Source organism: Sus scrofa, chromosome 1 (genome assembly GCF_000003025.6).
Source record: "Sus scrofa isolate TJ Tabasco breed Duroc chromosome 1, Sscrofa11.1, whole genome shotgun sequence".
Taxonomy (NCBI): domain Eukaryota; kingdom Metazoa; phylum Chordata; class Mammalia; order Artiodactyla; family Suidae; genus Sus; species Sus scrofa.
The window spans coordinates 264,893,776-264,921,239 of NC_010443.5; the positions used below are offsets into that span (position 1 = coordinate 264,893,776).

General features: G+C 53.3%; 1 protein-coding gene across 1 annotated transcript; it reads left to right on the top strand.

Moving 5' to 3' along the window:
• On the top strand, positions 7,156-27,113 carry LHX2 (LIM homeobox 2). Its single transcript, NM_001170519.1, is given in 5 exon segments — positions 7,156-7,368; positions 8,928-9,130; positions 10,062-10,465; positions 16,096-16,301; positions 26,386-27,113. Coding segments are annotated over 5 exon segments (1,221 nt in total). The 5' UTR covers positions 7,156-7,248; the 3' UTR covers positions 26,674-27,113.

Consider the following 27,464-nt stretch of genomic DNA (forward strand, 5'->3'; position numbering starts at 1 on the left):
TGGAAGAATAAAAATGGGGGAGGGGGCAAGAGGTTGGGCTTCAGCTGAAGCTTATGTGGGAAATGACTCGGTTCTCACCTAAGGAGACAATGCCAGCTCCCCAAATAGCAGTAGAGATTTGCTAATCAAGCCAATGGCAAGTTGGGCTGGGGTAGAGAAAGGGCTGTGCTGAAAGCACAGCGTGAGAGATGAGGGCCACGCTGAGTGTTTTCCCTTCCCTGTAACCTCACTCTTCCCCTCGGAAACGTACTGTGTCCTACATCGCCTCCTAGGAGAGGAACCTCCTTGCTTCCAAGGAGGGTGCAGTTTGTGCTAGAAGCCTAGTTAAGTTTTGTGATGATAAAACAGCATCAGCGGCTAGGAAGCCAAAAGCAACATTCTTTAACCTGGATTGAGGAAAGGCTGGGGCTAAATACTTGGGAGTTTATGAAATGGACTGAGAGGTCCTGGGTATGCTCCATATGGGGCGATCCGTACCCAGTCACCGCTCCTGTGAGTGCGCTGGGGTTCTCTGACTGGGAATTCGGGGAGAGCCAAGTCCAGCACCTTTAGCCAAACCCCCCTCTTTTTGTTCTGCAGAATTGTTTACCAAATCCACCTCCAGTCTAGTCAGCACTGGCTGGGTACCCTCCTCGATTAGTGTATGTGAAGCTCATAAAAGGTTTATGGGGAAACCTTTGCTTGGAAATAGAGTTAGGGGTACCCTGCTGTCAGAGGGGGTGGCAGAGATGCCTTTGAATGAAGAAAGACTGTAGTAGGAATTTTTCCAGTCTCAAGTGCCTGTGGATACAAGAGTTGTCGGTTGAGAGAGAGTTCATCTTCCATCTTCACTTTTTTTTCCCCCCACACAATCTTCCTGATTCTCCTCTTAGCAAAATGTGGTTCCCTATGTGAGGAAATTTATGCTGTTACTTGTGCTTCTGTCTAAGGTGCAACCAGATTAACAAAATGAGCCAAATTCTAGGGAGTGGAGCCCTTCTAGGACCGGATAAGATTCTGGGTTAGATTAAGAAGACATTACCCCCAAGGAATGGTGGTAGTTACACCAGTTGGAAAAAAAGATGACATCTTGTTGCAATATTTACTTTTCTCTTTTTCTTTTTTCTTTTTTTTCTTTCTTTCTTTCTTTTCTTTTTCTTTTTTTTTTTTTTTTTTTGCTTCCAGGGCAATTTACGTCTTTGCATGGAAATTAGTAGGTGGGGAGATAACAATTAGCTACCTTGTATTTTGTTGCAATTGTTCTTTAAGAATAATCTGATCTGACAGATTTGCATTGTTGATGACGTGATTTAAGTAGGACCCGGATACAAACTTTTCCCCCACCCTAATCAATAATGGTAAAATCCTTTGGCTGAGATGAACAATCTGGGACCTAGAAGATTCATATTTTACCGGTTCCCTGTAATAAAATTGAACATTTTGTCACCACTTTGAGAAACACTGCCAAACACCTTAAAACACATGTCACACGCCAGCAGCCCCTCATTTCCCTCCTCCGGGAGTTTCTACATCTGGAATCATAATCACAGATAAAAACCTTGACAAAATTGCATCTGAGCACATTCCTCTCCGCAGCCTTTACTTTCTCATAACATTTAATACAATATTAATACCTGCTACCAAAAGGCAGGAGGGAGGAAAGGGCTGCCAACCTCCACGTTTCCTGATGCATCATGTTCAAACCTGAAATTCGCACTTCGTGTTTCATTTTAAGTTCAGTGCGTTTAACAGGGCCCTAGAGAGAGGGCCCTGGTTACTTCCCCAACCTGCTCAGCTGACGCTCAGGGAGGCAGTTTCGGAACTGTTCAGATTGCTGCAGGGAGAAGAGGAGGGGGAATTGGGCTCATCTCTGCCTGAGCCGGGCCAAGCCACTTATCTATCCACAGACATGGGGTTCTTCTTTGAAACAGCTAAGGCCCCACTAATTTTTATTGTCAATAGGGGAAGATTTTCTGTAAGGTGTGACTAAGGCAGCAGATTTTCTGTAAGGTGTGACCAAAGGCAATGAGTTGATTTCATAAAGAGGTAGCCATGCCTGAACTGATTTGCTGCTGATTGACAGCCTCTCACATCAATATCAAACTCCCCCCCTCTGCCTCCCCCACCCAGACCTGGGAAGAGGGGGGTGTCCTCGCTGGAGATGTGGGACTCTTCTGCCATTCTTGTGACTCAGCTTCACCCCATCTCTTCTTGGAGATGTCTACAACCTCACATTCCTGCACGGTGGTGGTGGCAAGGAATCACCATTTTCCTGCTATACAAATGTGAGACAGGGGTTAGAGAGAAAGGAAAGTGCAGGAAGCTTATCCCACTGGGAGGTTCCTGGGGGCATATGTGGGACACTGGAAGTGGACTTTCAGATGTCGGTGGCTTTGTTCAGTCCCTGCCATTCTCTAACCAGAATTAGGGTCAAGACAGACCACAGCAATCCCAACCAGCAATGCTCCTTCCCTTTTTAACATTTAAACCACCAGGTTTCTGAAATGAATAACCAGCCCCTCCAGCAGCAGCCTCACTGTAGAGGGACACACCCCCATAAACACACACACACCTCCCCCCCTCCCACTTCGTACACCGCCCCCCCACCCCAAGCAAGACCCACTTCGCAAGCAAGGAGAATAATTTGCTGAGTGGTGTAACCCTGAGAACAGGAGATGTTACACTCGCCCTGTGACTGCAGCCAACAGCTTTAAGGACGCAGTTCTTCTTGCTCTAAGGCAGAGAAGAAACAGTTGTTTTGGCCTCTTTCTACTTTGCAGTTATTATCCAAGAGGCTTTCCCACCCCAGTCTCCAGCGCCATCCTCAGTGTTTCAGGAGGTCCTTTGGCAGTGCCCAAAGGGGGCCCCCAGGCAGGCCGTTCTGGGGCCAAAGAGGGTGGCTCCCCCTATGCGGAATCCTTCCCTGGTGGCTCCCAAATCAGGCGTTTTCTCTTCCTGCCTTTCCCTCGGGGGAGATTCGAGAGGCTGCAAAAATCTGGGCGCCCGTTCGCTCGCTTGTCAAGAAGCAAACTGTCTTCACATTCTCCAAGAGCAACATCCCTGCCTAGGAAAAGGAAAGAAGAGGCAAAATAAATAAAACCAGTTAATGTTGTAGTTAACTTGCAAATCAAGTAAATCTGTTGGTGCCGTATTTGAGAAATAAACCATCAGAGCGTCACAGCAAACACACACTTCTGAACGTCTTCATTTTGATTTAATGGTATATCAGCGTCAACTATCGCTTCCTCTGCTGGTACACACGGCCTGATGCCGCGGGAGGAGGGTGCCCATGTTTATCACCGAGTGAGATGACTAATTACACCTTGTCAATCACCGGCTATGAAGACATAAAACCAGCGCGCACAATGAAGTAGTTGCCTGCAGCGTCAATTAGTTGGCGATTCCGAGGTTATTGCGTGGCCCTGCTTTGGCCGCCTCTAATAACGGGACAGAGCGCCGGGAACAGCGCACTGATCAATCACCCTCCTTCCGCGGCCGCCTGGCTCCCGCCCCCTCTTCCCCCGCCAGGCCCGGCCTCACTTTCTCTGGGCGGCATGTGCTTCCTCCCTCCGCGGCCCCGGCTCCGTGGCGCCGGCAGCCCCGGGAGCCCCGGGAAGTTTGCGCGCGGCAGCTCCGCAGCCGGCAGCCGGGAGCCCCGCAGCCTTCGGGGAGCGCCGGGGCTGGTGGCCCCTTTGTTGGAAGAGGCGTGGAGGGAGAGCTTTTGTTCTGAGTTAGTCACGGTGGCCGGCTGGAGGCTGCTACCTCATTATGCGCTGGGTCTGCCTGTCTGCGAGGAAGCAGATGGTGGGGAGGTAGGCAGCGGCGAGAGTAGCCAGACCTGAATTCCGTTCACCTGTCACCTCCCACAAAAGGCAGGTCCGAGGGACTTAGGGAGTCTCGGTCCCTGTCTGGGGGGAGGGGCGTCGAGCTGCCGCGGTTCCCGAAGCCTCCGCAGCTTCCATTTACCTGCGGATGCCCGCTCCCCCACCCCCTGCCATCCCCTCGGCTGCGGCTTCTCGCACCGTGTAAATGTCACTCACGTGTCAGGATGTGTGTGTTTACAGCCTGTTCCTCTCCTTGTTTAGTCTCCGCGGACAGGGCTCAGCGGCTGTGCGATGTCCCCCTGCAGCTGGGGGAGATTAGCAAAGTTACCGGCCTCTGAACCCCCGGGCTGGGGAGCCCCCAGATCCCGCCCCGCCGCGGGAAATGGGTTTGAATCTTTTGCAGACCGGAGCGCGTCCTAGCCTGACTCGGAGGGATAAATAGGCGGGCGCACCCGGCGGGAATCCTGACTGCTAGGAAATTTAGGATCGGTCAGCAATGGGTGTGGGCTGCAGGTCAGAGAGGTGGCGAAGAAAGCGTGTGCTTACAGATATGAGAGAAATGAAGAGCCGCACGCTGTGTTTCCACGTTTCTTGGGAAGCCCGCGGCAAGAGTTACTGAGTGCCCCTCCCCGCCCCCCGCAGCTCCTAGGGCAGCCCCTGGAGTTCTCAAAAACGTATTGCATCCATCCAGCCTGGGCACAGAGCTGCACCAAGGACAGACGCTCCAGCATTGTTACAATTTTCTCCTACCAGTTGAGCCACCTCCAGATGAACCCCAGTGACTCCCAGATTAGATTTTCATTCCCTTCTTTCTTTGAAAGAAAGTGCCCCAGATGCGTCAGTAAAACATGCTTGTTTATGTGTGTAGGCGTCCGTGTGCCTGGGCGCCAGCCGTGTGCAGGCGCCAGAACACACGGCTGTGTGAACGCTCGCACACACGAGTCTTTGGGTTTATGGTCCTTACCTCGCTTTGGGGCATCTGTGCACATGCAGCGAGTACACACTTACTTGGAACTTTAAGAGTTTTTGCAAATACACAAAACACGGCCTCGTAGACTCGTGCACAAAGCTTTAGGTAGAATAGCCTGAGCGAGCAATTGTACATACGACTGTGCAATTTTCCAGTTTACAGAGGCATCCTTTTGCCTGGTACTGTACTGTACTTACACTTGATGTGCACGTGCTAGCTCTGCATTCCTGCTGGCCCTGTTTTTGCCAACAAAGACGAACATGTGCATTTGCGCATATGAACATGCACTGCTTGGGTATTACAAGCAGAGGTATATTTGTCTGAAATTTATGTATGGTATGTGGAAAGTATGATTTTGTGCTGCTTCAATTCTATGCCCTCTAAGATAAACTGCACATCTCCTGACTAGTCCCTTCCCTCCTGCTGGTAAGCAAGTCACTTCACACAGACCTGCCTCCAGAGCAGAGTCAGGAGATGGGACTCTGTAACTGACTAGCTCATTCAGTTTTTCTCTACGTTCACTTTTTGTTTCCTAAATCCAGCTTCACCACCCACCCTAGAATCACTCCCAGGAGACTCTCGGTTGAGCCTGAAGTCTGGAATGGCCGTTGGGATTTACATGGCACACCAGGGTGTTGGTCCTTGGCGAAAAGGTGCAGGCAGGTGTCAGGATGGAGTCCCTTCTCTAACTGTATTGTGGCATGATGTACCCAACAGAGATTGGGCCTGTGATCCTTAATAACCTCGCTGCTGTTGCCTAAGGTAGCTCAAGTGAGAAAGTTTTTAGAGGGAGGAGATGGAAGGGGAAAAGGGAATGATGGGAGAATTTGCTTAGTGCCTACTATGTTCCAGGCAGTTTACACCCGTGATCTCTTTCGCTCATCACATCCATGTGGACAGGGCTTTCTTGACCCTCATTTAAAGATCAGAAACAGGCTTCCGGGAAGTGAAGTCATTTGCCTAAGGTTACACTGAAAGTAAATGGAAGAACTAGGATCTTAAGCCATGCCTTTCACAGTCCCAAAGCCATGCTTTCGCCCACTCTTCCTGGCTGGAAAGAGACCTAGAAGAGTGAGAAGGAGCTGCACTGCTGGGCCTTTAATTGGGCCCTAGCTCGCTGGAAGCGAGGATAACTGGCTGGCCCCACTCCCCGGGAGCCACGGCTCCCGCCGATTCTTGCCTCTCTGGCTCTGCTGGGTCCGCAGGAGGCCTGCGCGGTAGTCCGCAGCCCGCGGCGCGAAGCTTGGGCCAAAGGAAGAACTCGGCGGGAAGCGGCCGAGGGCTCCCCCAGCTCTGCTCCGGACCTGCCTTCTCAGGCCTCCCCAGCCGGTGCGCGAGGAGTGGCTCCGGGCCGAGGGGAGACTGGAGGGAGACTTCCTCAAGCATCCTTTAGTGGCTGCGTCTTCTTAGGATGGAGATGGCGGGGAGAGAGGGTTTAATTTTCCTTCCCAAAGAAATTACAGGAAACAGTTCGTAGCTTAAAACTCCAAACCCCGCGCTCTCCCTCCTCCCTCCCGCCCCCGCCCTCCAGCCTCGCCCACCAGCTCCCACCATCTCTTCGCTCCTCTCCTCCTCTTGCTGCTCCCCTCCCTCTCCGGTCTCCCGCCTTCCCGGAGCACGCGCTGCCAGGGCCCGGGGTGCCGGGCGGCCAATGGGGCGGCGGCAGGACGTGATGTCAGGCGCGGCTGTAGAAAAGGCGCGGACGCTTGGCTGGCGCGGACTGCAGAGCCGGGGCTGGGCTCGGCGCGCTCTTGGAGAGCCTTGCGCGCGGCTGGGCCCGCGGCCGGCGGCTCCTCCTCCTACTCTGCTCCTCCTCCTTTTTCTCCTCCTCCTCCTCCACCTCCTCCTCCACCTCCTCCTCCTCCTCTTCCTCCTCCTCCTCTTCAATTCTCCCGGTGTCTCTGCTCGGCTCGCTGGCTTCGGAGAAATCCCCACTCCAGTAGCCGACCCAGCGCCTAAGCGGGTCGCCTTGGGCTAAGGGCACACCCTGGGGAGGGGAGAGGTCTAGGCAGCTGGGCCGCCGCGGGCACCTAGTCGCACCCCGGTGAGCCCCGACTGCAGCCGTCGCCGCCTCGGGCAGACTTTGCGCTTCTGCTTTGCGCCCGGGGCGCCGAAGCCGGGCCGGCGATGCCCGCAGCGTGAAAGCGCCCGCGGCGGGTGGCGACCTCTGCCCTGGTCTCCCACCCCCTCCCGCACAGCACCCCCCCCCCGCCCCCTGCCCTTGTGACCCTGGCTTTGGCGCCGCCGCCCAGGCGCCCCGCGATGTAGCTGCCCTAGCGCCTCGGCGGGAGGCGTCCTGGCCCGCGGGCGCCCAGGGCCCGGAGCCCGGCCTGGGGGCGCAGCCGAGCTCGGGCGGGGCCGGGGCCGCGGTGGCGATGCACCGGGCCCGTTAGCGCGGGGAGCGCCAGGCAGCTGAGGCGGGGGCAAGCCCTCCCGCGGAGGAGCCGCGCCCCCGGCCCCGCCGGTCCCGCCGCGATGCTGTTCCACAGTCTGTCGGGCCCCGAGGTGCACGGGGTCATCGACGAGATGGACCGCAGGGCCAAGAGCGAGGCTCCCGCCATCAGCTCCGCCATCGACCGCGGCGACACGGAGACGGTAGGCGCACGGCTGCGGGGTCGGGGCGAAAAGCTGGGATGGGGCCGGTTCGGTCTGCGCCTCTGCTCTCCTAAGTTTGGGGGCACTTTGGAGAGCGTCCTTCGTGCCGCACGGGACTGGACGCTGGGGATCCGCGGACAGGATGCGAGGCCCGTAGCTCCCGGCTCAGGGGAAACCCGGCTGCTGGGGCGGAGGAGGGAAACAAGGTTGAAACCGAAATTTCAGACCCTCAGGGTGGAAGAGAGGATTTCTCCCGAAGTGGGAGCGAAGTCCTACCCGAGGCCCGGATGGCTCTCTTCTCACTTTTCCCGGCTTTTCGGTCGCCAGCCTCCGCGCTCTCCTCCACCACCGGCTCTGGCTACTGGCGCCGCCGCCTGAGGCGCGGGGAAGGACGAACCAACCGGCAGCACTGGGGCTCCAGCCGACTTGGGCCGTTCCCTGCTTCCTGGCGATCAGGTTCCCTCCCTAGCACAGTTTCACGGGTCGGAGTCCTCTGGGCCAGCGCTTTTTCGTTGATCGCGTCTTGGGCCTCCTGGCTGGTCCGACTTGGCCGGGTTAGCGCCGGGAGTTCAGGCTCTGGCCTGGCCCTTGTGGAAGGAGAGTCCAGTCGGATCTCCACACCTGGCTCCACCAGCTCAGCCCCAAATAGCCAGTTCCTTGCCTCAGACGTCTCTGGGGGCCAGAGGAGCAGACACTGTCCAAGCCGGGCCCAGAAGTGACCTTTAGAGGCAGAGGAGGTGGGGAGCACGAGCGAAGCTTCTCGCTTGGAAAGGAAGAGCAGCAGCTCCAGCGCCTCTGCTTCTGAACTTGTCTTCTGGAGTTAAACCCTCTCAGCCTGTCAGTTTGGTTAGGGGAGGATTTGAATTGGGCCTGTCGTGCACTCAGAGACTTTGAGGGTGCCCATGCACCCCACTCACCATCTCTCAGCACCCAAGAGGGCCCCAGCCAGTGGGGCAGAGGTGGTGGAGGGGCAGAGGTTGAGCGATTTGCCCTGGCCTAAACCTTCCGCTTAAGGATCCAGAGATCACTGGGGTTAGGGGCCAGGAACTCCACCACGTCTCTGGAGAGGAGTCTGTGTGGAGGTTGACTTTTAATGGCCATCATACCTCTTTTCCTGGGGCCCAGCAGAGTGGCTCCTTTAAGAAACAATTTGAGGGGGAGATTTTGGAGGGCTTGGCTGAAGTAGCCATCACTGCTCCAGCCCCCAAACGCTGCATGAACCTTTCTGAGAAAAGAGCAAAAGCGACAGGAAGGGGGAGAAGTAAGCAGAAAGATCTATCCAGGCCAGTCCCGGGTCCTGGGCCCGTGGCCGGCTTGGGCCCGTGGGCCGGCGTAGGTTCTGAGCCCCCCACCTCCCGGATATGGGCCTTTTGGGGTGGAGAAAGCACCCTGCACACCCTGGCGCCCTCCTCCCCCGTGTTTAGGGCTAGCGGGAGCCACGGAGGGAGCTTCAGGTGCCCGTTTCCGCGCCGGCGCCGCCGCCGCCGCTGCCGCCGCCGCCGCCGCGGGGTCGCAGGCTGACGCAGGCGCTTCGGTCTTGCGCCTCCCTCCCTCCGCAGACCATGCCGTCCATCAGCAGTGACCGCGCTGCGCTGTGCGCCGGCTGCGGGGGCAAAATCTCGGACCGCTACTACCTGCTGGCGGTGGACAAGCAGTGGCACATGCGCTGCCTCAAGTGCTGCGAGTGTAAACTCAACCTGGAGTCGGAGCTCACCTGTTTCAGCAAGGATGGAAGCATCTACTGCAAAGAAGACTACTACAGGTAACCCCCGCCTCGGGACCCACTGCCCTGGGCACCCTGGACCCCGCATCTCAAAAACAATCTTGTCCAGTTGCCTTCCCTGCAGTCCCAAGGGAGGGCTCCCTTACCTAGGTCCTCCCTTCTTCAAGCCAGTTCAAAATGGGTGGCATCCTTTTTAAACAGCAATTTGAGGGAACTCTTGGAAAGATCTGTGAAGTGTAGGGACCCAGAGCAAAGCAGAAGCTGCCCTCTTCTTAGCTCAGAGCAAAAATAAGCTTGGGATGGGTGGTCCTTGCCCCCTTCTCCCTTTGAAGTTTCTTGGGTCCACTAGAGGGAACGAAAGAAGCACCCCCAAACCCAGGCAGTCTCGGCTGGTGTGGAACAAAGTTGGAAGGAGAACTGGGGGAGCGGATTGGGTGCATTTCCGGGTCTTTCCTGGAGATGGGAGTGAAAGCTGGCCAGGATTAAAGAACCGGAATCACTAACAGACTCCAGGTTCCTTGTTTCTCCTCTCTGGGTTTAGGGTTAGGTCTGTTTATTTCCTCCTCTCTCTCTCATCCTGCCTCTGCATCCCTGTCTCTGTGTTTCTTACAAATTGCAAAGGTCTGCAGGATGCCCCGGCACAGGGTGGAGGGTAGGGGAAGAGGTTGAGGAAGGGGTAAGTGCGAAGTTTCTGATCACTCCCGAGCAAAGGCTTTCCTGGGGCTTACTCAGACTCTGGGTAAAGCAAAGCCTTTGTAGGCATGAAAATGGTTAAGGGAAACTATATTTCATGGTAGGACCAGACCTGGGCCAAAATCTAGTTCCCTCTAACCCCCTTCCTCTAAGTTATCCTAGTTGCCCATTTTAAGGAGTGGATTTTGGCCAGTGGCAGCAGTGGCACCTGGAGGAGGGATATGGGGGGGTACCCAACCGTGTGTCCCCACAGTCCCTCCCTCGATGGTCCCTACAGGCGGTTCTCTGTGCAGCGCTGCGCCCGCTGCCACCTGGGCATCTCGGCTTCGGAGATGGTGATGCGAGCTCGGGACTTGGTTTATCACCTCAACTGCTTCACGTGCACCACATGTAACAAGATGCTGACCACGGGTGACCACTTCGGCATGAAGGACAGCCTGGTCTACTGCCGCTTGCACTTCGAGGCGCTGCTGCAGGGCGAGTACCCCGCGCACTTCAATCATGCCGACGTGGCGGCTGCAGCAGCGGCAGCTGCAGCGGCCAAGAGTGCGGGGCTGGGTGCAGCCGGGGCCAATCCTCTGGGTCTTCCGTACTACAATGGCGTGGGCACGGTGCAGAAGGGGCGGCCGAGGAAGCGGAAGAGCCCCGGGCCCGGTGCGGATCTGGCGGCCTACAACGCTGGTGAGTGCGAGGCGCCTCAAGTGCCCCGACGGGTTGAGGGAAAGTGCACGGCATCAGTGGCTGAGAACAGAGTGAATTTCGGTGCGCTTTACATGTATACTTATAGCACTCTGGCTATTCCAGCCTTTAGCCTGTCCAGGCCCTAAGCACAGGACGACCTGGCGGAAGGGACGTTAGCTCCCTGGGTTCCAGCCCGTGTGTCCCTGGCTGGAGCGGGAAGGAAAGGGTGCATTAGTGGTCTTGATGCTCTGGGTGCAGGACCTCATGGCTGAGGAATTTTTTTAGTGACAGCTTTTTGGTTTGAGGCTTTTAACTCACTTTACTGGGCGGAAAGTGCAAAGATAGAGACAGAGCAGACAGTCCTGGAGGCTCTAGTTTGTCTTGGCTGAGGGAGAGGAGCTGGGACGATGGATGAGCAGGGAAGAGTGGCAGGGATCCCAAGAGAAAGGACAGACAGCGGCTGGGGGCGCCGAGTGAGTTCGGCCTGGCCTGAGGGCCGGGTCCTGTAAGGTGCCCTGAGGGCAGCAGGCTGGGAAACTTGGGCCAAGGATCCGTTTGAACAAAAGCATGTCCTAGTGCCCCACACGATCTGATCCTTCTGCTCTGCCAGGTCTTGGTTTTCCCTGGGGCTCTTCCTCCAAGTTCCGGATGACATAGGGGCACTGGGATGAGAGCCGGCGACCCTTGGAAGCCAGCGTCAGGGGTTGAGACCGAGTAGGCCCGAGTGGGAGTAGTGTGGAAGGTTCATTTCTCATTTCCGGCATCTTTGAACCCTAGGTCATTCCGGGAGAGGCTCTGCCCTCTTCCGTGCTTCTCCCCACTTAGGACAGCTGTGGAGGTTCTGAGGCCCAGCACACTGAACCATCAACATCTGCCCAAAGTCTGCGTGGCCAGGAAAGGTTTATGACTCCCCTGGCTTCTGAACTTGATAGAGTTTATTTGCAATTACTTTCTTTCGTTTATGACAGATTCGGACTAGAGATTTTTTTCTTCCTCCTTTTCCCCTTAGTCTAATGCACAAAAATAAAACAAAAAACCCTGGATTGTGCAGAGAGGGTTGTGATGGGGAAGAAGTCAGGATTATTTTGATCTTTACAAATCTGAGCTGGCTGGGGTGGGGGGGGAATGGGGATGGCTGGGGGTCCCCAGTTCGCTCCAACGAAGTTGCTGGCTGGGTGACCACATACAGAGCTGGGCGGAAAATACAGCTACCGAGGTCTGGTAAACAGCGAGGCGGCTGCAGCCAGGTCCGCCAGGCGGATTTAAGGCTCTACCAGAGATGCCGCTCTCCCAAACTTCCATCCCTCGTCACCCGCCATCCTGAATAGACTAAGCTGAGTCCAGACCAGGTCCCCCCAAACAAAGCCTGGTGTATTTATCAAGTGGGATCTGCCAGTAGGAAGCTGGGCCACAGCGCGAGTGGTGGGTGGGGATTGGGATTATGTTTTCCCCGGGCACGAAGGTTCATAACCGGGTTTGCAACTGAAAGGTAGAAGGTACAGAGGTTTATTTGTGCTTTTTGCTGCTCCTCTGCCTTCCCTGGCGAGGCTGAGCAAGATATGGCTGGAGGCTGAGTTTCAGAGGAGCTGGCACCTCTACAGGACTTCCCCACGCATGCCATCTCCTCGTTTTCTCTTTGGCCCATCTCTTCTTTTTTCCCTTTTTGCTCTAGACCCCTCTCTCTCTTGGCATGTGTATCCTGGTTTCTCTGTTCCTGTCTCTTTTTCTCTCTCCGGGCGTCGGAGTCTCTGCCTTTGGCCCCGGCTTCCTAAGCTAGTAAAACCCTCCCAACCCACGCTGCCCTTGGCTGTGCCGCTCGCTTTCTCCCGGCTCCGGCTCTGGCTCCCGGGACTAGATTGGGAAGTGTGGGGCGGGGGTGCCTCCCTGGCCGGGCAGCTGTCCCTCTCCTTCCCCTCGCCCCGGACCAGCAGGAGAGAAATGGCCGCAGTGGGCGGTGTGGCTGCTGGGACTGGAAAGAGGGCCTCTTGGAGGGTGCGATTTCGGTTGTGTCGGGACAAGTGTGTGTGTGCGCGCGTGATTTTGAGTGTGAGGAGGACTCGAGCTTGTTTGTGTGACCACCCCAACCCAGAGGTCCAGTCACACCGACCCCCTGCAGAACCCATCGCTCTCGGGGAGGGACATTCGGGTGGAGGAGCGGCAGCACCTTACTAAGGGGCCGTGAGCTCGGCCCGAGTGGGGAGGGGGCGCCGTCGGTGCGCCCGGCTGGCGGCTTGGGGAAGGACCGCAGGAGCGGCGGGGCTGCGGGGTGGGAAAGTCCTTCCGGGGCGGTGGCCGCGGCGGTTCTCCTCTGGCTGCCCCTCGGGTGCGAGAGCGCAGCCCAGGTCCCGGAGGCGGAACTGAAAACTACCCCACCCCGGAGCGTGGCTGCCCGTGGGCCAGGGGTGCGGACAAGAGGCCGGAGCCGATGAGGGGCCGGGGCCGCGCGCTTTGCGCCCGGGTTTGCGCGCCGCGGCCACGGGAGTCCCGCGCGGACGGGCCGGTCGCCCGGGCCTCCCCCAGACCCAGCTTTGTGTGTGTGTGCCTGGCGGCGTAATTACTGATTTGATTCCAATCCATTATTTAGACAATTGAACCTACAATCTCGTCTTTAGTAAAATGAGGCGAAGTCAGATTTGATTACAGGTTCAGTCCCAGCGACAAGAGCTCGAAACCCGATGGGTTAATAACAGATCACGAGTAAATTATTCATGATTTTACGAGCTCTTTAGCTCCATTGAATCGGCCTAATTGAGAGGAAAAAAAAAAAAAAAAAAAAAAGGAGAGAGAAAAGCTTGGTCTTCCCCCTCCCTTCGGCCCCTTGCCCCTCCCCGGATCCGATCCTGGGGAATCGCGACCTGGCGGGGAGCTTGGGGCGGGAGTGAGGGGGGGGCCGCACCAGACCAAGTCTGGGCTCCACGGCTGCTTCTCCACCCCCAGCGCAGCCCCCTGCCCCAGCCGCTGGCTGGCCTCGGCCTCCCTACCTGGGGCCAACTCCTTTTCTGTCCTCCCTCCCTTTCCCCCTTTCCTCTTTTCACCACTCTCTGGCCTGGAACGGCTTCGAAAAAGCCACGCCACAGGGACCTGGTCTCTTCGAGACCCGGGATTTAGTTCCTTAACCTGGACCCTCCACCGCACAATATCCCCTCTATTTCCGGGCCTCGCTGCGCCGCCCCCCCAGGCCCTCTCTGTGTCTCTCCTGATTTCTTTCCGGCTTTGTAGTTGTCTCTCTCTCTCTGGTTCTCCCCACATCCACTGCTTTCTTTTCTTGGATCTCTTCTCCTCTTCTTCTTCTTCTTTTTTTTTTTTCCTGGCTCTGTCCATCTTCCTTCCCTACTATCTCTCCTTTTTTTCCCCTTCATTCTCTTTCTACCTCTGTCTCTTTCTCTCCTTCCCCTGCCCTTTTTTTCTCCCTCCTCCAAACCACCTCCCCCAAACCACCTCCCCCCATCTAGGCCGCTCTCAGGGCACGTCCCTTGGGTGCGTGGGGCGCCAGGGTCCCCATGGAGCTCATTAACAGCAGCAAGGCCCAGGCAGAGGCTGGGCGGAGGGATGGGCCCAGAGATCCCCTGTGGGGAGGCCTGCCCCACCCCCTGTGGAGCTGGGGACTAGGGGCCAGAAGAGGGTCGCTCCCCGCAGTGGGGGCAGGGCAGTTTCCATGGATCCCATTTGGAGTCAGTCTCTGATCCCCTTTAAATTGCCGAATCCCTGTTCTTCACTCTGGGCGCTCTCAGTGGGAGTGCAGCCCTGGTGGAGGACTTGGGTGCCAGGGTGCATGTGGGAAGGGGCCCTTAGGAGGTGTAGCCACTTGCTGACTGCAAGGTTAGGGACAAGACCTGCATCTTGCAAATTTTTTCTTCTCTTGGGCAGGGGAGGAGCAGGTCACCTGGAGAGCAGGAGTGCTTCTGAGGTAGTGTTGCCAGATAAAACACAGGAGTCCCATTTAAATGTGGATTCGGGGTAAATGACAAATAAAGTTTTAGTGTACCTCATACACTTTGAATTCTAAATAAACAACGAATAATTTCTTAGTTAAATTGTATGCCATGCAATATTTGAATTTTAAGCCAACAACGAATCAGTATAGGTATGTCTCATGCAGTATTTGAGACATCATTCTAAAAAAATCGTTGTTTATCTGAAATTCAGATTTAACTGGGCAAACTGTATTTTTATTTGCTAAATCTGGCAGCTCTATTATGGGTCTGTGATAAGACAGATGCATTCCCAGTTGCCCACTTTAGGGGGACTGAATTAATTTTGTATGAGGTCCCCAAACTAAGACCTTACGTGTGGGATGGCTCACGATGTATTGAGGGGATCTTAGAGAGGGGTCTCGCAGGTCCCCATCAGCCACCACGTTGGCAAGCACCTTTCTGATGCCTGAGATTTCCATCCCTGTCCCCCACCTCCAGTGCCTTCCAGGCATTGGCAGCTGGGCCCCAGCTGGGCCCCTTCTGGATGGGGATGGGCTCCCCAAAGAGTCCGGCTTCATCTTGGTCTGCCTCTGTGGTGTGGAGGAAAGAAATGGCAAGGGCTGCAGTGTTGAATGTAGGTTCTTCCGTTACCAGTGGTGTGGCTTCATTTCCCTCAGTGTTAGTTTCCTCGTCTAAGATGGGGTGCATAGCAGTAGCCAGCTCTTGGAGCAGCAGTGAAGGTCCCCTGATGTATGTAGAGCCAAAGGCATACGCCTGGGTGTGGGGTGTTAAATACATGTTAATTTCTTCCTCCAACTTCCTTCCCTTTCTGGTTAGAACTTAGCCACTAGGTGAGATTGCTTAACCTCTCTGCCTCCTTCACCTTATTTGTAAAACTGAGAAACAACTGCCTCAGAGGGCAGTGGTGAGGATTAAACTACAAAATACAGTTTCCAACCTTCGGCCCAGTGCATGAGGCCCCAGGGCACAGGGGTGGCGTAGTACTTTTGGGTGTGGGAACTGATGTGGGAGAAATGAAAGTAAGTGTGGAGGTATGGAAAGTGAGTGGAAGTCTGTGATTCCATGTGCTTGGCCAGACACTGTGTGTGTGTGTGTGTGTGTGTGTGTGTGTGTGTATGTGTGTGTGTGTGTGTGTGGTGGTGGTGGTGGTGGTGGTGGTGGGGTGTGTGTGAATGGAGATTTCGTTCCCCTTTAGGGAGTGCAGGGGGAAGCGGGAAGATTGCATCCGCAGTCAAGTGACTTCCCTATTGGAGCCTCAGTTTCAACATCTGTAAAAAGGGGAAAATAAACCTTGGCTCAAAGGGTTGTTTTGAGGATGAAAGCGTATATGTAAAGCCTTTATCGAATTATCTGGAGTTGAATAAGTCATCAACAAGTTGTTCTTGTTGTCATATTATTATTGTTGTTATTATTATTATTGTAACATGATGGCTCAGGATAGTTTTTGGATTCTCCTAGAGCTGGGTTTGAATCCAGCATTTCCTAGCTGAGTGAGCAGGTGGCCCTCTGAACCTCAGATTCCCCTGTAAATCTAGAAAATGGGGATAATATCACCATCTCAGCAGGGTGCGCGCCCGCAGTGTGGTCCGGAGGCTAGAAACATTTGGCGGAGCGTGGGGTGGGTGTGATCTTGGCAGTGTCGTGGGGGAGGGGGGGCCAGGAGGTTCACCTGCTGCCTCTGCATCCCCTCCCTAGCGCTGAGCTGCAATGAGAACGACGCGGAACACCTGGACCGGGACCAGCCCTACCCGAGCAGCCAGAAGACGAAGCGCATGCGCACTTCCTTCAAGCACCACCAGCTTCGGACCATGAAGTCTTACTTTGCCATTAACCACAACCCCGACGCCAAGGACTTGAAGCAACTCGCGCAAAAGACGGGCCTCACCAAGCGAGTCCTCCAGGTCAGCGGGGGCGGGGCCGGGGGCGGGGGCATCTGCGGTGCCAGGGCCTGGGATGCAACCCCACCACCTTGGAAGCAGGCCTTGGAAGGACTTTCGTCTCTACACCAGCCTATCTTTTTGTTTATCATTCTCTTTGTCCATCTCTTCCGTCTGTCTCGAGCTGTATTTCATTCTCCCCCCCGCCTACAACTTTGTCTGCTCTCTTCTACAATTTTTGTTCCTCATGTTCGTCCTTCAATTTTTGTCCCTTAATGTTTCTGTTTTGTGTCTGTGAGTCTCTCTGTCCTCTTTGTCTACACAGTTTCTTTTCTTCCTTGTAAGCAATTCTTAGTTGCTATTTATTACTCAAGTGACACTCAAATATGTTCATGTTGTAAAAGGTTCAAGCATTTCAGATAAATCCAGAGCTCCCCTCCCCACCTTGGCCCCTCATCCCATGATGCCCGTCCAAGGCAACTGCTGTGAGCTGTTTGCTCCTTCTGCTTCCTGCTCCTTGCTTGCACTCTCTAGTTTCTCTCTTTCTTTCTGTCTCTAGATTTTCCTTCTGTTTCTTTGTTGTCTCTCAGACTCTCCCAGAAGCGAGGTTTGGTGAGGGAGGGGGGATTAGGACAGATCCTCTGGGTGGAAGTAGATGGGTGCCTCTGAAACTAAGCAGCATTGCACTTGTATGTGAGGGTGCTTTCTTGATAGAGAGGGTCCAGCGCTTTCACCAGATTTCCTAAGGGTCTGTCCATCACCCCAAAGATGTTAAGAACCCCAGTTTGGAGAGTCCCAGGCACTCGCATGTCTCAAACTTGTGGCAGAGCCTTGGGCCACCACTTTTTAAATCTTCATCTCCTCCTGGTACTCATTTCCTGGTCCTTGGCAAGGCACTTAACTCCTCGAGCCTCAGTTCCCTTATATGAAATGGACACAAGAAATTGTCTACATTGCAGGCTTAGTGGAGAAGCCACTGAGATAATATCAGTGCCCATCACAGTAGCTGATACTTAACCCACTCAGTGGATGGCAGCTAAGAATGACATTAACTAGATTAACCAGTTAACTGATATATTAACTAGTATGAATGATTATTCTGGTGGTTGGACTTCAGTTTTCCCATCTGTCCCATGATGAGGTGGGAGAAAATCTCCCTTTATAGCCAGTTTAACCAATTTATTCCTCAGAACGTGTGATTGTAGGGATAACACTGCAGATGTGAGGAGTAAGAATACCGAAAGATGAAGTGATCCGACCGTGGTCTCACAACAGGAAGAGTGGTGCTGGGATTCGAGTACAGGTCATTCTGACCCACCTTCCAGCCCCAGATCTAAGGGGATTAAGGGCCTTGGGGTGAGTGGCAACACCGAGGGGATGAGGGTGATAGACACCGAAGGCTGTGGAGCCGCCCTGTTTTCCTGCGCGTCTGTTAGAATTTTTTCAAAAGCATTTTGAGGGTGACGGCGGTGGCAGGATGAGACTGTGATGCGGCCAAGGGTCCGCAGATCTCTGGAGAGCGGGGTCACCTGCGCACCGCATGGGCCTCTTGGTCTTGCGCCGGCTCCTGAAGTAGCGGAGGGAGGTGAGGGCCAGCCAATGGGACGCTGATGCGTCTTTCTGGGCCCGCCCCCCGCCTTGGAGCGCCGCTTAGGCCCCGCCCCTCGCATTACGGCCCTTTTGGCCCAAAGTTCCTCTGGCCAGGGCTGGAGAAGAGGCGGGGGTACTGCTGCGCCCGTTGGGGTCTCGGATCCGGCTGGTCCGTTTCCCTCGGACTTTATCTTTTGGGGATTAGGTCGCGGGACGCTCCTTGGCACCCAGTCTCTTCCTCAGCCCTGGGTGAATTTGGACCGAGGACTCGAGGTCGCCGCCTTTTCTCCTGGTTAGTAGTCCCTTCCTCTCTCTAGACTCCGCCGCCGCGGGGGTGAGTTGGTGGGGTGGGGTTGGGGGGGGAGCAGTCTGTGAATCAAACCCTGGAAGCCGGGCAGGGGCAGGGGCTGGGGCAGTGGCAGCGGCTTGATGTCAGATAGAGCTGGGTTCCATTCTGCCCTTCTACTCGTTGTGAGTCATCGCTTTCTCATCTGTAAAATGGGCACCCATTTACCCCACCAGTTATGCAGATTAAGTGAAATAAAGACTAAGTGTCCATGGTTGGGTCTGAATCTGGGGTGAGGAGCCAATCCCTGCTGGCTCTGGTAAGGTAGGAGGCTTGATTTAGGAGCACGTTGGATTTCCAGCACAGTTATCTCTCATTCTTTCATCTGACCAAATACCTATTGGCACCAGGCCCTGGGCATACAGAGATGAATGAACCACTGAGATGAATTTCTTCTGGCCCTGAAGAAATTCATCTGTTAGGTGTCAAGACAGATCCACAGCCAGTTTCCCCACAGTGTAGTTGTTTGGGAGGGGGAGGGTTCTGCAGGAGACCAGGGGAGAGACCAGCTACCTACCTTGTGTGTGAGGAAAAGTTCCCCTGAGTGACCTGAGTCTAGGCTTGCCTCTTCCCCTAGAACCCTGACCCAGGGCTGTTCACACCTGCCTGCCCTCTCCACCACGGGGACTCAGAAAGCCAGGGGCATGGGACTAGTTGAGAGAGAAGCACTGACAGTTATGGTATGCCTGTTAATCAATAAATGTTTGAGAGCTCTTCTGTATGTCAGGGACTTTGAAAGGCCTGTGAGATGAATTTGCTCATTGAGTCCTCGCTGTCATGATCCCTTCACCACTGTACAGATGAGAATTGTTGGGGTTCCTGTCGTGGCTCAGGGGAAATGAATCTGACTAGCATCCATGAGGATTCAGGCTCAATCCCTGGCCTCGCTCAGTGGGTTATGGGTCCGGCATTGCAGTGAGCTGTGGTGTAGGCCAGTGGCTACAGCTCTGATTTGATCCCTAGCCTGGGAATCTCCATGTCCTGTGGATTCGGCCCTAAAAAGACAAAAAAAAAAAAAAAAAAAAAGAGAATTGTTGAGGCCCAAATGATTTCCATTTGCTCCAAGACACACTTGACTGAGATTCAAATCCAGGCCTGTCTGATCAGTGGGCATTGCTTTTTCCTCTAAACCAACCCATCAGTGACTGCCTCTGAGTGTATCACCCGTACATTGTTGAGGTAAGGGCTGTCATACCCCTAGGACACATCAGACCACTGTTCTCCCTCCTCCCAATCTCCTGCACAAATCCTTAATATTCTCCGACAGCACCGCAGCTCATGAATATGCAGCAGTTTGCAAAGCGTTATCTTTGCAGCCACTCATCTCCCTCACCTTCATATTTTCCTTCCCATTTTACAGATGAGACGCTTAAGAACTAGTGAGCTGAAGTGATTTACTGGAGGATACAGGAGCCAAGCATTAGCAGGGTGGGGCTCTCTCCCAGGTGTTGGGTACTGATGGCTGCTGGGGGAGATGGGATGGGGGCAGTTTGTGGCAAGGCAGCTGGTGGCGTGACCTCTGGAAGGTAACATACAGATTCAGATACTTTCTGACATACCAGCGGTGTGATTTGGGCACTTTAACTTCTCTTGAAGCCCAATTCCTTGTCTTTGAAGTGGAGATAATAGTAGTTTGTACCTTGAGGATTCCTGAGGATTGAGACTATGATGGGAAGGCTCCAGCATGGTGTCTGCTGGTTGGTACCAAGTAAGGCCCTGTGAAATGGTTTCTCATCACTGTCTACACCATCATAATGGTACCAGACCATGAGTGCCCCCTGCAGGCTGTGGTCCACTTTGACCCTTTAGAGAGTCTGCATGGCAGGGACTGGTTGAGATTGAGGCTGTGTTCCCAGAAGTGGATGTTGTAGGGTATGTGTGTGTGTGTGTGTGTGTTTGTGTGTGTGTGTGGGTGTGTGTGTCTAGGGGCTCTAGGCTGTTACTGAATATGTAATTCATAAGCCCCATTAACATGGCAGGCCTGGGACACAGTATGATATGAGGTCCAGACTCTGTCCTCCCACTTATTCCCTGAGTGATCAAGAGTGTGTGACTTAACCTCTTTGGGCTTCAGCTGGAAAACAGGATGATAATAATGTCTTCACTAGGTGGTTGCATGGAGTAAATCAGATGACATGAAGTATAATTTATAAAGTATATATTAAGGACTTAATGCACATTAATTTTGTACACATTTACCTAGGGGGTTCAATCTATCACCCCTTTTACATACATTTAGAAAATTTAATTATCTTCGTTCTGCAGATGAACAAACTGAGGTTCAGGGAGGCTAAAACCCTTGCATGGCTCACAGCTAATAAGTGATGAGAGAAGTCAAGCCCAGATTGGTCTGATTCCACAGCTCTTTCCAGAATAGCACAGCGTAGGGATTACGAGTCCCAGCATCCCATCCGCTTGGATGTTGCTCCTGAATGCAGCAGTACAGTTGGGGGATGAGACAAGGGAAGGAGTGGGGCATAGATGCCATACCTTGGTAGGAAAAGCAGGAATTCTGTTGTAAAGCCCCAAGGGCCTAAGAAGTGCTGAAAATTATCATCGGCAGCAGCACAAAAACCACAGTCCTCACTTGTCATCAGTGGGCAAGGTGACCGGCAGACGGAATGGCCCCTTGGATAGAGGTCCATTAAGACATTAGGCTTTGCCGGTTCTTGGAGACCATTCTCAGCACATCCTCTGAGTCTCCCCTCTCCCTTCTCTAGGAAGGGTCAGGAAGGTGCAATATTAAGATGCTCCAGGCTTGGGAAGGGGATGGCGAACTGATTGATTGGGATGAGGGTCTCCTTAGGGGTTCCTGGTGTGACTTTGAAAGAAAATACATTTTAATAACCCACCGTTGAGATATATTCTTCAGCTGACTTGTTAGTCCTCATTCAACTAGGTGAGAACTTAGGAACTGAGAACACTAGCTTTCCTTTGTTCACTTTGTCGACAAATACACTGACCTGCCATGTTCTGGGTGGGGCCTGAGGCACTGAGAATTCAGAGGTGACCGTGGCGGTGCACGGCCCAGCTGGAACATACAGTCCGGAGGGGAGACAGTGCCCAGCAAGTATTGCATACATAATTACGATGCTGATGAGATTCATCTCTATCTTTTTCTGTATATTTGAAATGTCTCATAATAAAAATATCTTTTGAATGATTCCAGGACCAAATAAGTTTGGGAAAGCTAAAGATTGTCTGTCTTCTTGGAACTCAGAGCATGGTGGCATTAATACAGGCATTGAGAAATCTTGAAGAGATTCAAGTTTGTCTCATCCAGCATTTCCCAGATTTGGCCACAGAACCCTTATTTAACTCTTGATGAAAATGAAATAGAACAAGTGCTAGGATGGAAAAATAATGGGGGTGTGACAAGGGCCCGAACATGGGGACCTGACCAGGGGAGAGAGGTAGTCAGGAGTGACTTTTCTGAGGAGGTGAGGTTTAAATTGGGACTTCAGTTCTTTGAGCCTCAGCTTTTTTACCTGTAAAATGGGGAGAGTGAGCATCGTTCTGCCTGTCACTTGGGAAGTGTTTGATCTAGTTGTTGATGGTTGAAGCCGGATGGGGTTTCATAGATGATGTGGCTTGAATTTCTCATTTTATTTATTATTTATTTATTGGCCATACATGCTGCATGCAGATGTTTCCAGGCCAGGGACTGAACCCTCACCACAGCAGCCACACCAGCTGCTGCAGTGATGACACTGTATTCTTGACCTGCTGTGCCACCTGGGAACTCCATCACATCTCTCATATTAGAAAAGAGGTCGCTGAAGCTCAGACAGGTGGAGTGACTCGTCCAAGGCCCCACAGCAAAGTAGTTGTAGCCCTGGAGCAGGAACCAAGGGGTCATGATGTCAAGTCCAGGGCTCGTTATTTTTCATTCTTTAAAAAGAATTTTCTTTAAAGTTATAAAATTGGAGTTCCCATCATGGCTCACCGGTAACGAACCCAACTGGTATCCATGCGGGCGTGGGTTCAATCCTTGGCCTTGCTTAGTGGGTTAAGGATCCGGCCTTGCTGTGAGCTGTGGTGTAGGTCGCAGATGGCAGCTCCCAATCCCGTGTGGCTGTGGCTGTGGCTGTGGCTGTGGCTGTGGCTGGCAGCTGCAGCTCTGATTTGAACCCTGAGCCTGGGAACTTCCATATGCCATGGGTGTGGCCCTAAAAAACTTTTTAATAAAATAATAGAACAACCATACAGAGGGGTTAGACACATGGGGGGAAATCACCCATGCGAGGATATAGGAAACCAGTAATCCAGTTGTGCAGGTGGAGGTTAAGTAGTGGGTAAGGGTGTGGGCCCAGCCTACCCGGCTCCACATCTCAGCTCCACCTCTTTGGCTGGGCTCTGGGCCTCAAGCTCCTCACCCGACAATAGTATTATTCTGACCTTGTAAAGCACTGGGAGTTCATGTGTATAAAATGCTTAGAATGGTGCTAAGACCTTGCCTTGTGAGTGAATAATGTTCGTTGTTATATTTGCTTTATGAAGTTGTCATACCAGAGGACATGATTTTGTTATTTCCCTCACTTAACATTTGTCACGAGACGTTTCCTCTGCAACTGCATGGAGTGGCTGTGGTGTGACTTCCACTTGTCCCATCTGGTTGGATGCCTCGGATGCAGCCATTGGTCTCGATGTCGTAGTCAAATGCCACGGATGTTGGGGGGCATGACGCTTTTGTCCTTTGGCTGATTTCCTTACCGACCCAGGAGGAGATGTGTGGGACAAAGTGAATTCTCACTGGCCCTCCTGGTCTCCTTGATGACCGAGTCCTGGGGAGGGGGATTTGTGAGGCACACCCCAGGAGGGGCACGTAGTCATGCGGGCTTCCTCATCAACCAGGACTAAGTGGGGATCCCCAGGGTGCCAGCTGGGGCACTCCCTGCAGACGATGAGAGGGCTTCAGTTTAAGAAGATGGGTGGGTAGAGCAAGCAGCTCATCTTCCTTCTTGCAGCTGCCCTAGCATCCCAGCCTGTCAGAACCCCAAGAGGCCATAGAGACCATGTGGTGTGGTCCACCCCCCTTGTACAGGGAGGGAAACGGAGGCAGACCCAGAGGAAGGGGACTAGCCCAGGTCGCTCGGTTGGTCAGTGGCAGAATCAGAACTGGAAGCTACATCCAGTGCATTTGCCACTGCACCTCAGTTGCTTCTGTGTTTATTCATTCACTCACCCATTCATTCATTCATTCATTCACTTGCTGACTCACTCGGGATCATGTGGTAGGGAGAGCATGGACTTTTTATGGCAGATAATCCTGGATTCTAATTTCAGCTTGGCCTCTGTGTGACCTTGGGCAAGTGACTTCACCTCTCCGAGTTGCTTTGGTTTTAAAACTCTAAAATGAGGATGGTGATAGAGCCCCCCCCCCGCCCCCGCCTCTGCCCCCACCACCCCTTGGCCCGTCATGGAGATAACCTGTGATGGTGCGTGTTAGAGGGTGGCCTGGTGCCTGGCAGGTAGAAGGCGATAATTCTTATCTCTTATTATTACTATTAACTCAGTGCACGTGACTGACTCTTAATCTTTGCCAGTCCCTGTGCACGTCCTCAGGGACACGAAGACGACTGAGACAGGGTCCCTGTCCCAACAACCTCTCGGGAGGGGATTTTCTGAAATACCCAGGAGCACTGTGGTGAAGCCTGGCTTAGGGTGAGAAACAAACTCAACGCAAACCCCCAGAGCAGCTGGCTTTTAGTTGTGTTGTTGACTTTTATCCACCACATTCCCAGCGCCTCAGATCCAGTAAAGCAGAGAAGGCAGTGGTGGAAGATGGTGTCATTGTTTACAAACCACTGTTAAGGGCAACGCTGGAGAAAGAGCAAACAGCCAGCAACTAACTGGTTCCAGCCCTTCCCCAGGGCTTCAAGTCCCGGACCAACAGGCCATGCACCGCCCCCAGGGCTTCCCGCTCCTGCTACCGCTTGGGGAGTCAGATACACAGCAAGTCTCTGGCCCTTCTCATCCCCAATCTGCAGTGACACTTTGCGAAGTCTCCTCCTTTTTCTGAGGGCCTGTCTTTGGGGGCTTTCTCCATCATTCTCTCCATCGGTCCTTCTCTGAGCCACATGGACACAGCAAGGAGCTCCCACTCCAAGAAGTGCTTGTTAAGGCTGGTCTTGAAGCACCATGCTTGTTTGCAAGCCCCTGGAAGAGGCGGTGGGCTTGCTCAGGGCAGAAGGCCAGGGAAAATGTGCTTTCTTCCTGCAAAGACCCAGCGTGCTGGGGTGAGATCTTTGTTTCCCAGCTACACAGGGTCCTGATCCCTCCTCACTCCAGGATCCTCGGGGCTGTGCTTTTTAATTGAGCCCAAGTTGTATCAGGCCACCAAAAAGGTGGGTTTGAGGCGACAGGCTCCTGGAGCTGCGGTGGTCCCCAGGGGAGGGAAGGGCCAGGAGTCAGCCCTTCCCATCCCTGACTGAGACACTGGGAAGACAGGCAGATGCAGGCACATCTGGAAATAGGCAACTGGACACCCCAGAATCTGTAAAATTCCCAAAGGTCCTTTGTTTTATGGGGAGGCTTCTGGCGGGTGTTTTCCTCACGCAAAGGGAAGTGAAGGGGCCCGGCCCCTTGGGCTGTTTCTCTTTGGGAGATACAACCGCCCATCCTCCCCCCACTCCGAGAGTCTCTAGGCTTCTCCCAAAGTACTTTGAGGACCTCAGGGTACAGCAGAATCTCTCTGTGGAGTTCGACTGGTGGGCAGGCTAGTGGTGGTGGTGGGGGCGCTGTGTAGATGGCTTTTGCTACTTGTCTTCGTGGGTACGGTAGGCTCGGTTGCAGCCGCGTGGGTATGGATGTGTGCGTGAGTCTGTGCCCAGGGGAAAATGAAAGCAAACCCTTGTTCTCTCTTGGGCATTCTTCTCATACCAAGCTCCGGTAACGTGGCCGCCACCCCAGCTCTCATGAAGGACACTGGGACATGGCGGGTTGGGAGAGGGGGTCTGTGGGGCACACCACTGCTTGGCCTTCTTCTAATCAGGCAGCTGTGCCCACTCTGCCCTGAACCTGAAACCCAGGGGTGTGGGGTGCTGGCACTTTCTCCAACGGATGGTGGTGGGGATTAGGATCTCGTCTTTTCCTCCTCTTAGTAGCTCTTTATTGACTGATTCCTGTGTGTTCTTTATACCATTCTAGTATTTCCCAGACTGACTCACCAAGAAAAACTTTAAAAATTGTACCAACAAGAACCTGTGGGATCTCTTGCCTGCTTAAAGGCGACTGCTGAAAAAACAAATTTCTCAACCATTGTGAAAAAGGATTGCGATCTGGTTTGTGTGAATCTTCCAGAACAGAATAGAAAGGCAACGTGAGCCACATATATAATCTTACATTTTAAATTCTCGTGTAGCCACATTAAAAAAGCAAAAAGAAAGAAACTGGTAAAGTTAATTTTAAGAGCATACCCTTTTTTGTGCGTGTGTGCATTTTAGGGCCGAACTTGTGGCATATGGAGGTTCCGAGGCTAGTGGTCAAATCAGAGCTACAGGTGCTGGCCTACGCCACATCCACAGCAGCACAGGATGCGAGCCTCGTCTGCGACCTACACCACAGCTCATGGCAAAACCAGATCCTTAACCCACTGAGCAAGGCCAGAGATAGAACCTGCAACCTCATGGTTCCTAGTCGGATTCGTTTCTGCTGTGCCACGATGGGAACTCTAAGAGTATATTTTGTTTGGCCCAATATGTCTGATAGATTCTCATTTCAACATATAATCAAAATAAAAATTACCGCTGAGGTCTACCTCCTTTTTTTTTTTTTTCCTACCAAGTCTTCAAATCTGATGTCTCTTCTCACGTACAGACTGGCTGTTTTGGGAACTAGTCACGTTTCAAGTGCTGAGTGGGCTCCCCGTGGCCAGTGGCTGTGATATAGGGGAATGCGGCTCAGCTCTGGAACCTTCTAACAGAAGGGGAAACCCCGGAACAGCCAATGAGAGGAAAGGACATTTTTATTGTATTCAGAACAAACTCTCGGTGGGGCTGACTTTTCAATCTCCCGCCCTCCCTTCTGCCGACCACTGATTAGCATCCCTGCCTTAAACAGTGGCGGGGTAGTGGGGCTGGGGGTGGGGGGTGGGGGGGGTGCTCTGCTCTTCTCGGGGATCCTGCCCGCCTTCCTCTGACCAGCCCTTCCGTCTTCCCCCCCTCCACGCAGGTCTGGTTTCAGAACGCCCGGGCCAAGTTCAGGCGCAACCTCTTACGGCAGGAAAACACGGGCGTGGACAAGTCCACGGAGGCGGCGCTGCAGACGGGGACGCCGTCGGGGCCCGCTTCGGAGCTGTCCAACGCCTCGCTCAGCCCCTCCAGCACGCCCACCACCCTCACAGACTTGACTAGTCCCACCCTGCCGACTGTGACGTCCGTCTTAACTTCTGTGCCTGGCAACCTGGAGGGCCACGAGCCTCACAGCCCCTCGCAAACGACTCTTACCAACCTTTTCTAATGACTCGCGGTCCCCCCACCTCCACTCCCCCCCGCCCCGCCCCACAATTTCTTTAAAAAAGAAATTATCTTTAGTTGAATTCCAAGTGTATTTTAAAATAGAGGCTTTGAGCAACTAACTAACCACATTTTAGGATCTCGCCTGGAAACTGAGGAAGAAAATAATCGCCCCCCCACCCCGCCCGCGCCCCACCCCCGGCTGCCGCAGCAGTGTGGACTGGAATTACTTGGAAGATCTATCTGCAACACAACATTTGTGTCACTGTACAGTTTTGTGGACTGAGCGAGGAAAAACAACAAATAATTTAAGTTGGCTAGAGCTTCTGTATTTTCAAAGACTGCCACGTGCCTTAGGAATACTGTTTTATCTCCATACTTTGGATGACTTGTTCATTTTTCTCTCCCTCTTTTTCTCTCTGTATATTTATGACCAGAGCAAAAATGTAAAAAAAAAAAAAAAAAAAAATTTGTTACTTTGAATAGTCCTAAAAAGAAAAAAAAGGAAAAAAAAAATCAAATCCCCTCCAACGGTCGCTTTGTTGTTTTAGAATTTTAAGGTGGAAGTCTGTTCGAATATCAGAATTTGTAAAATCTAACCAGTAATAAAACCACTTATTGAAACTAGTTGGTGCCGCTGCTGTTTAGTTGGGTGTGAAATTCACAGGACTTAGAGGAGTCTTATTGGAGTCCAGAGGTAAATTCAAGGCTCTTCCCCTATTTATCTCTAATAATTTGTAAGTATTTGTTTATGGGGCTCCTCTTTTGTGCCAGGGCCTGATTATTGGGATCCAG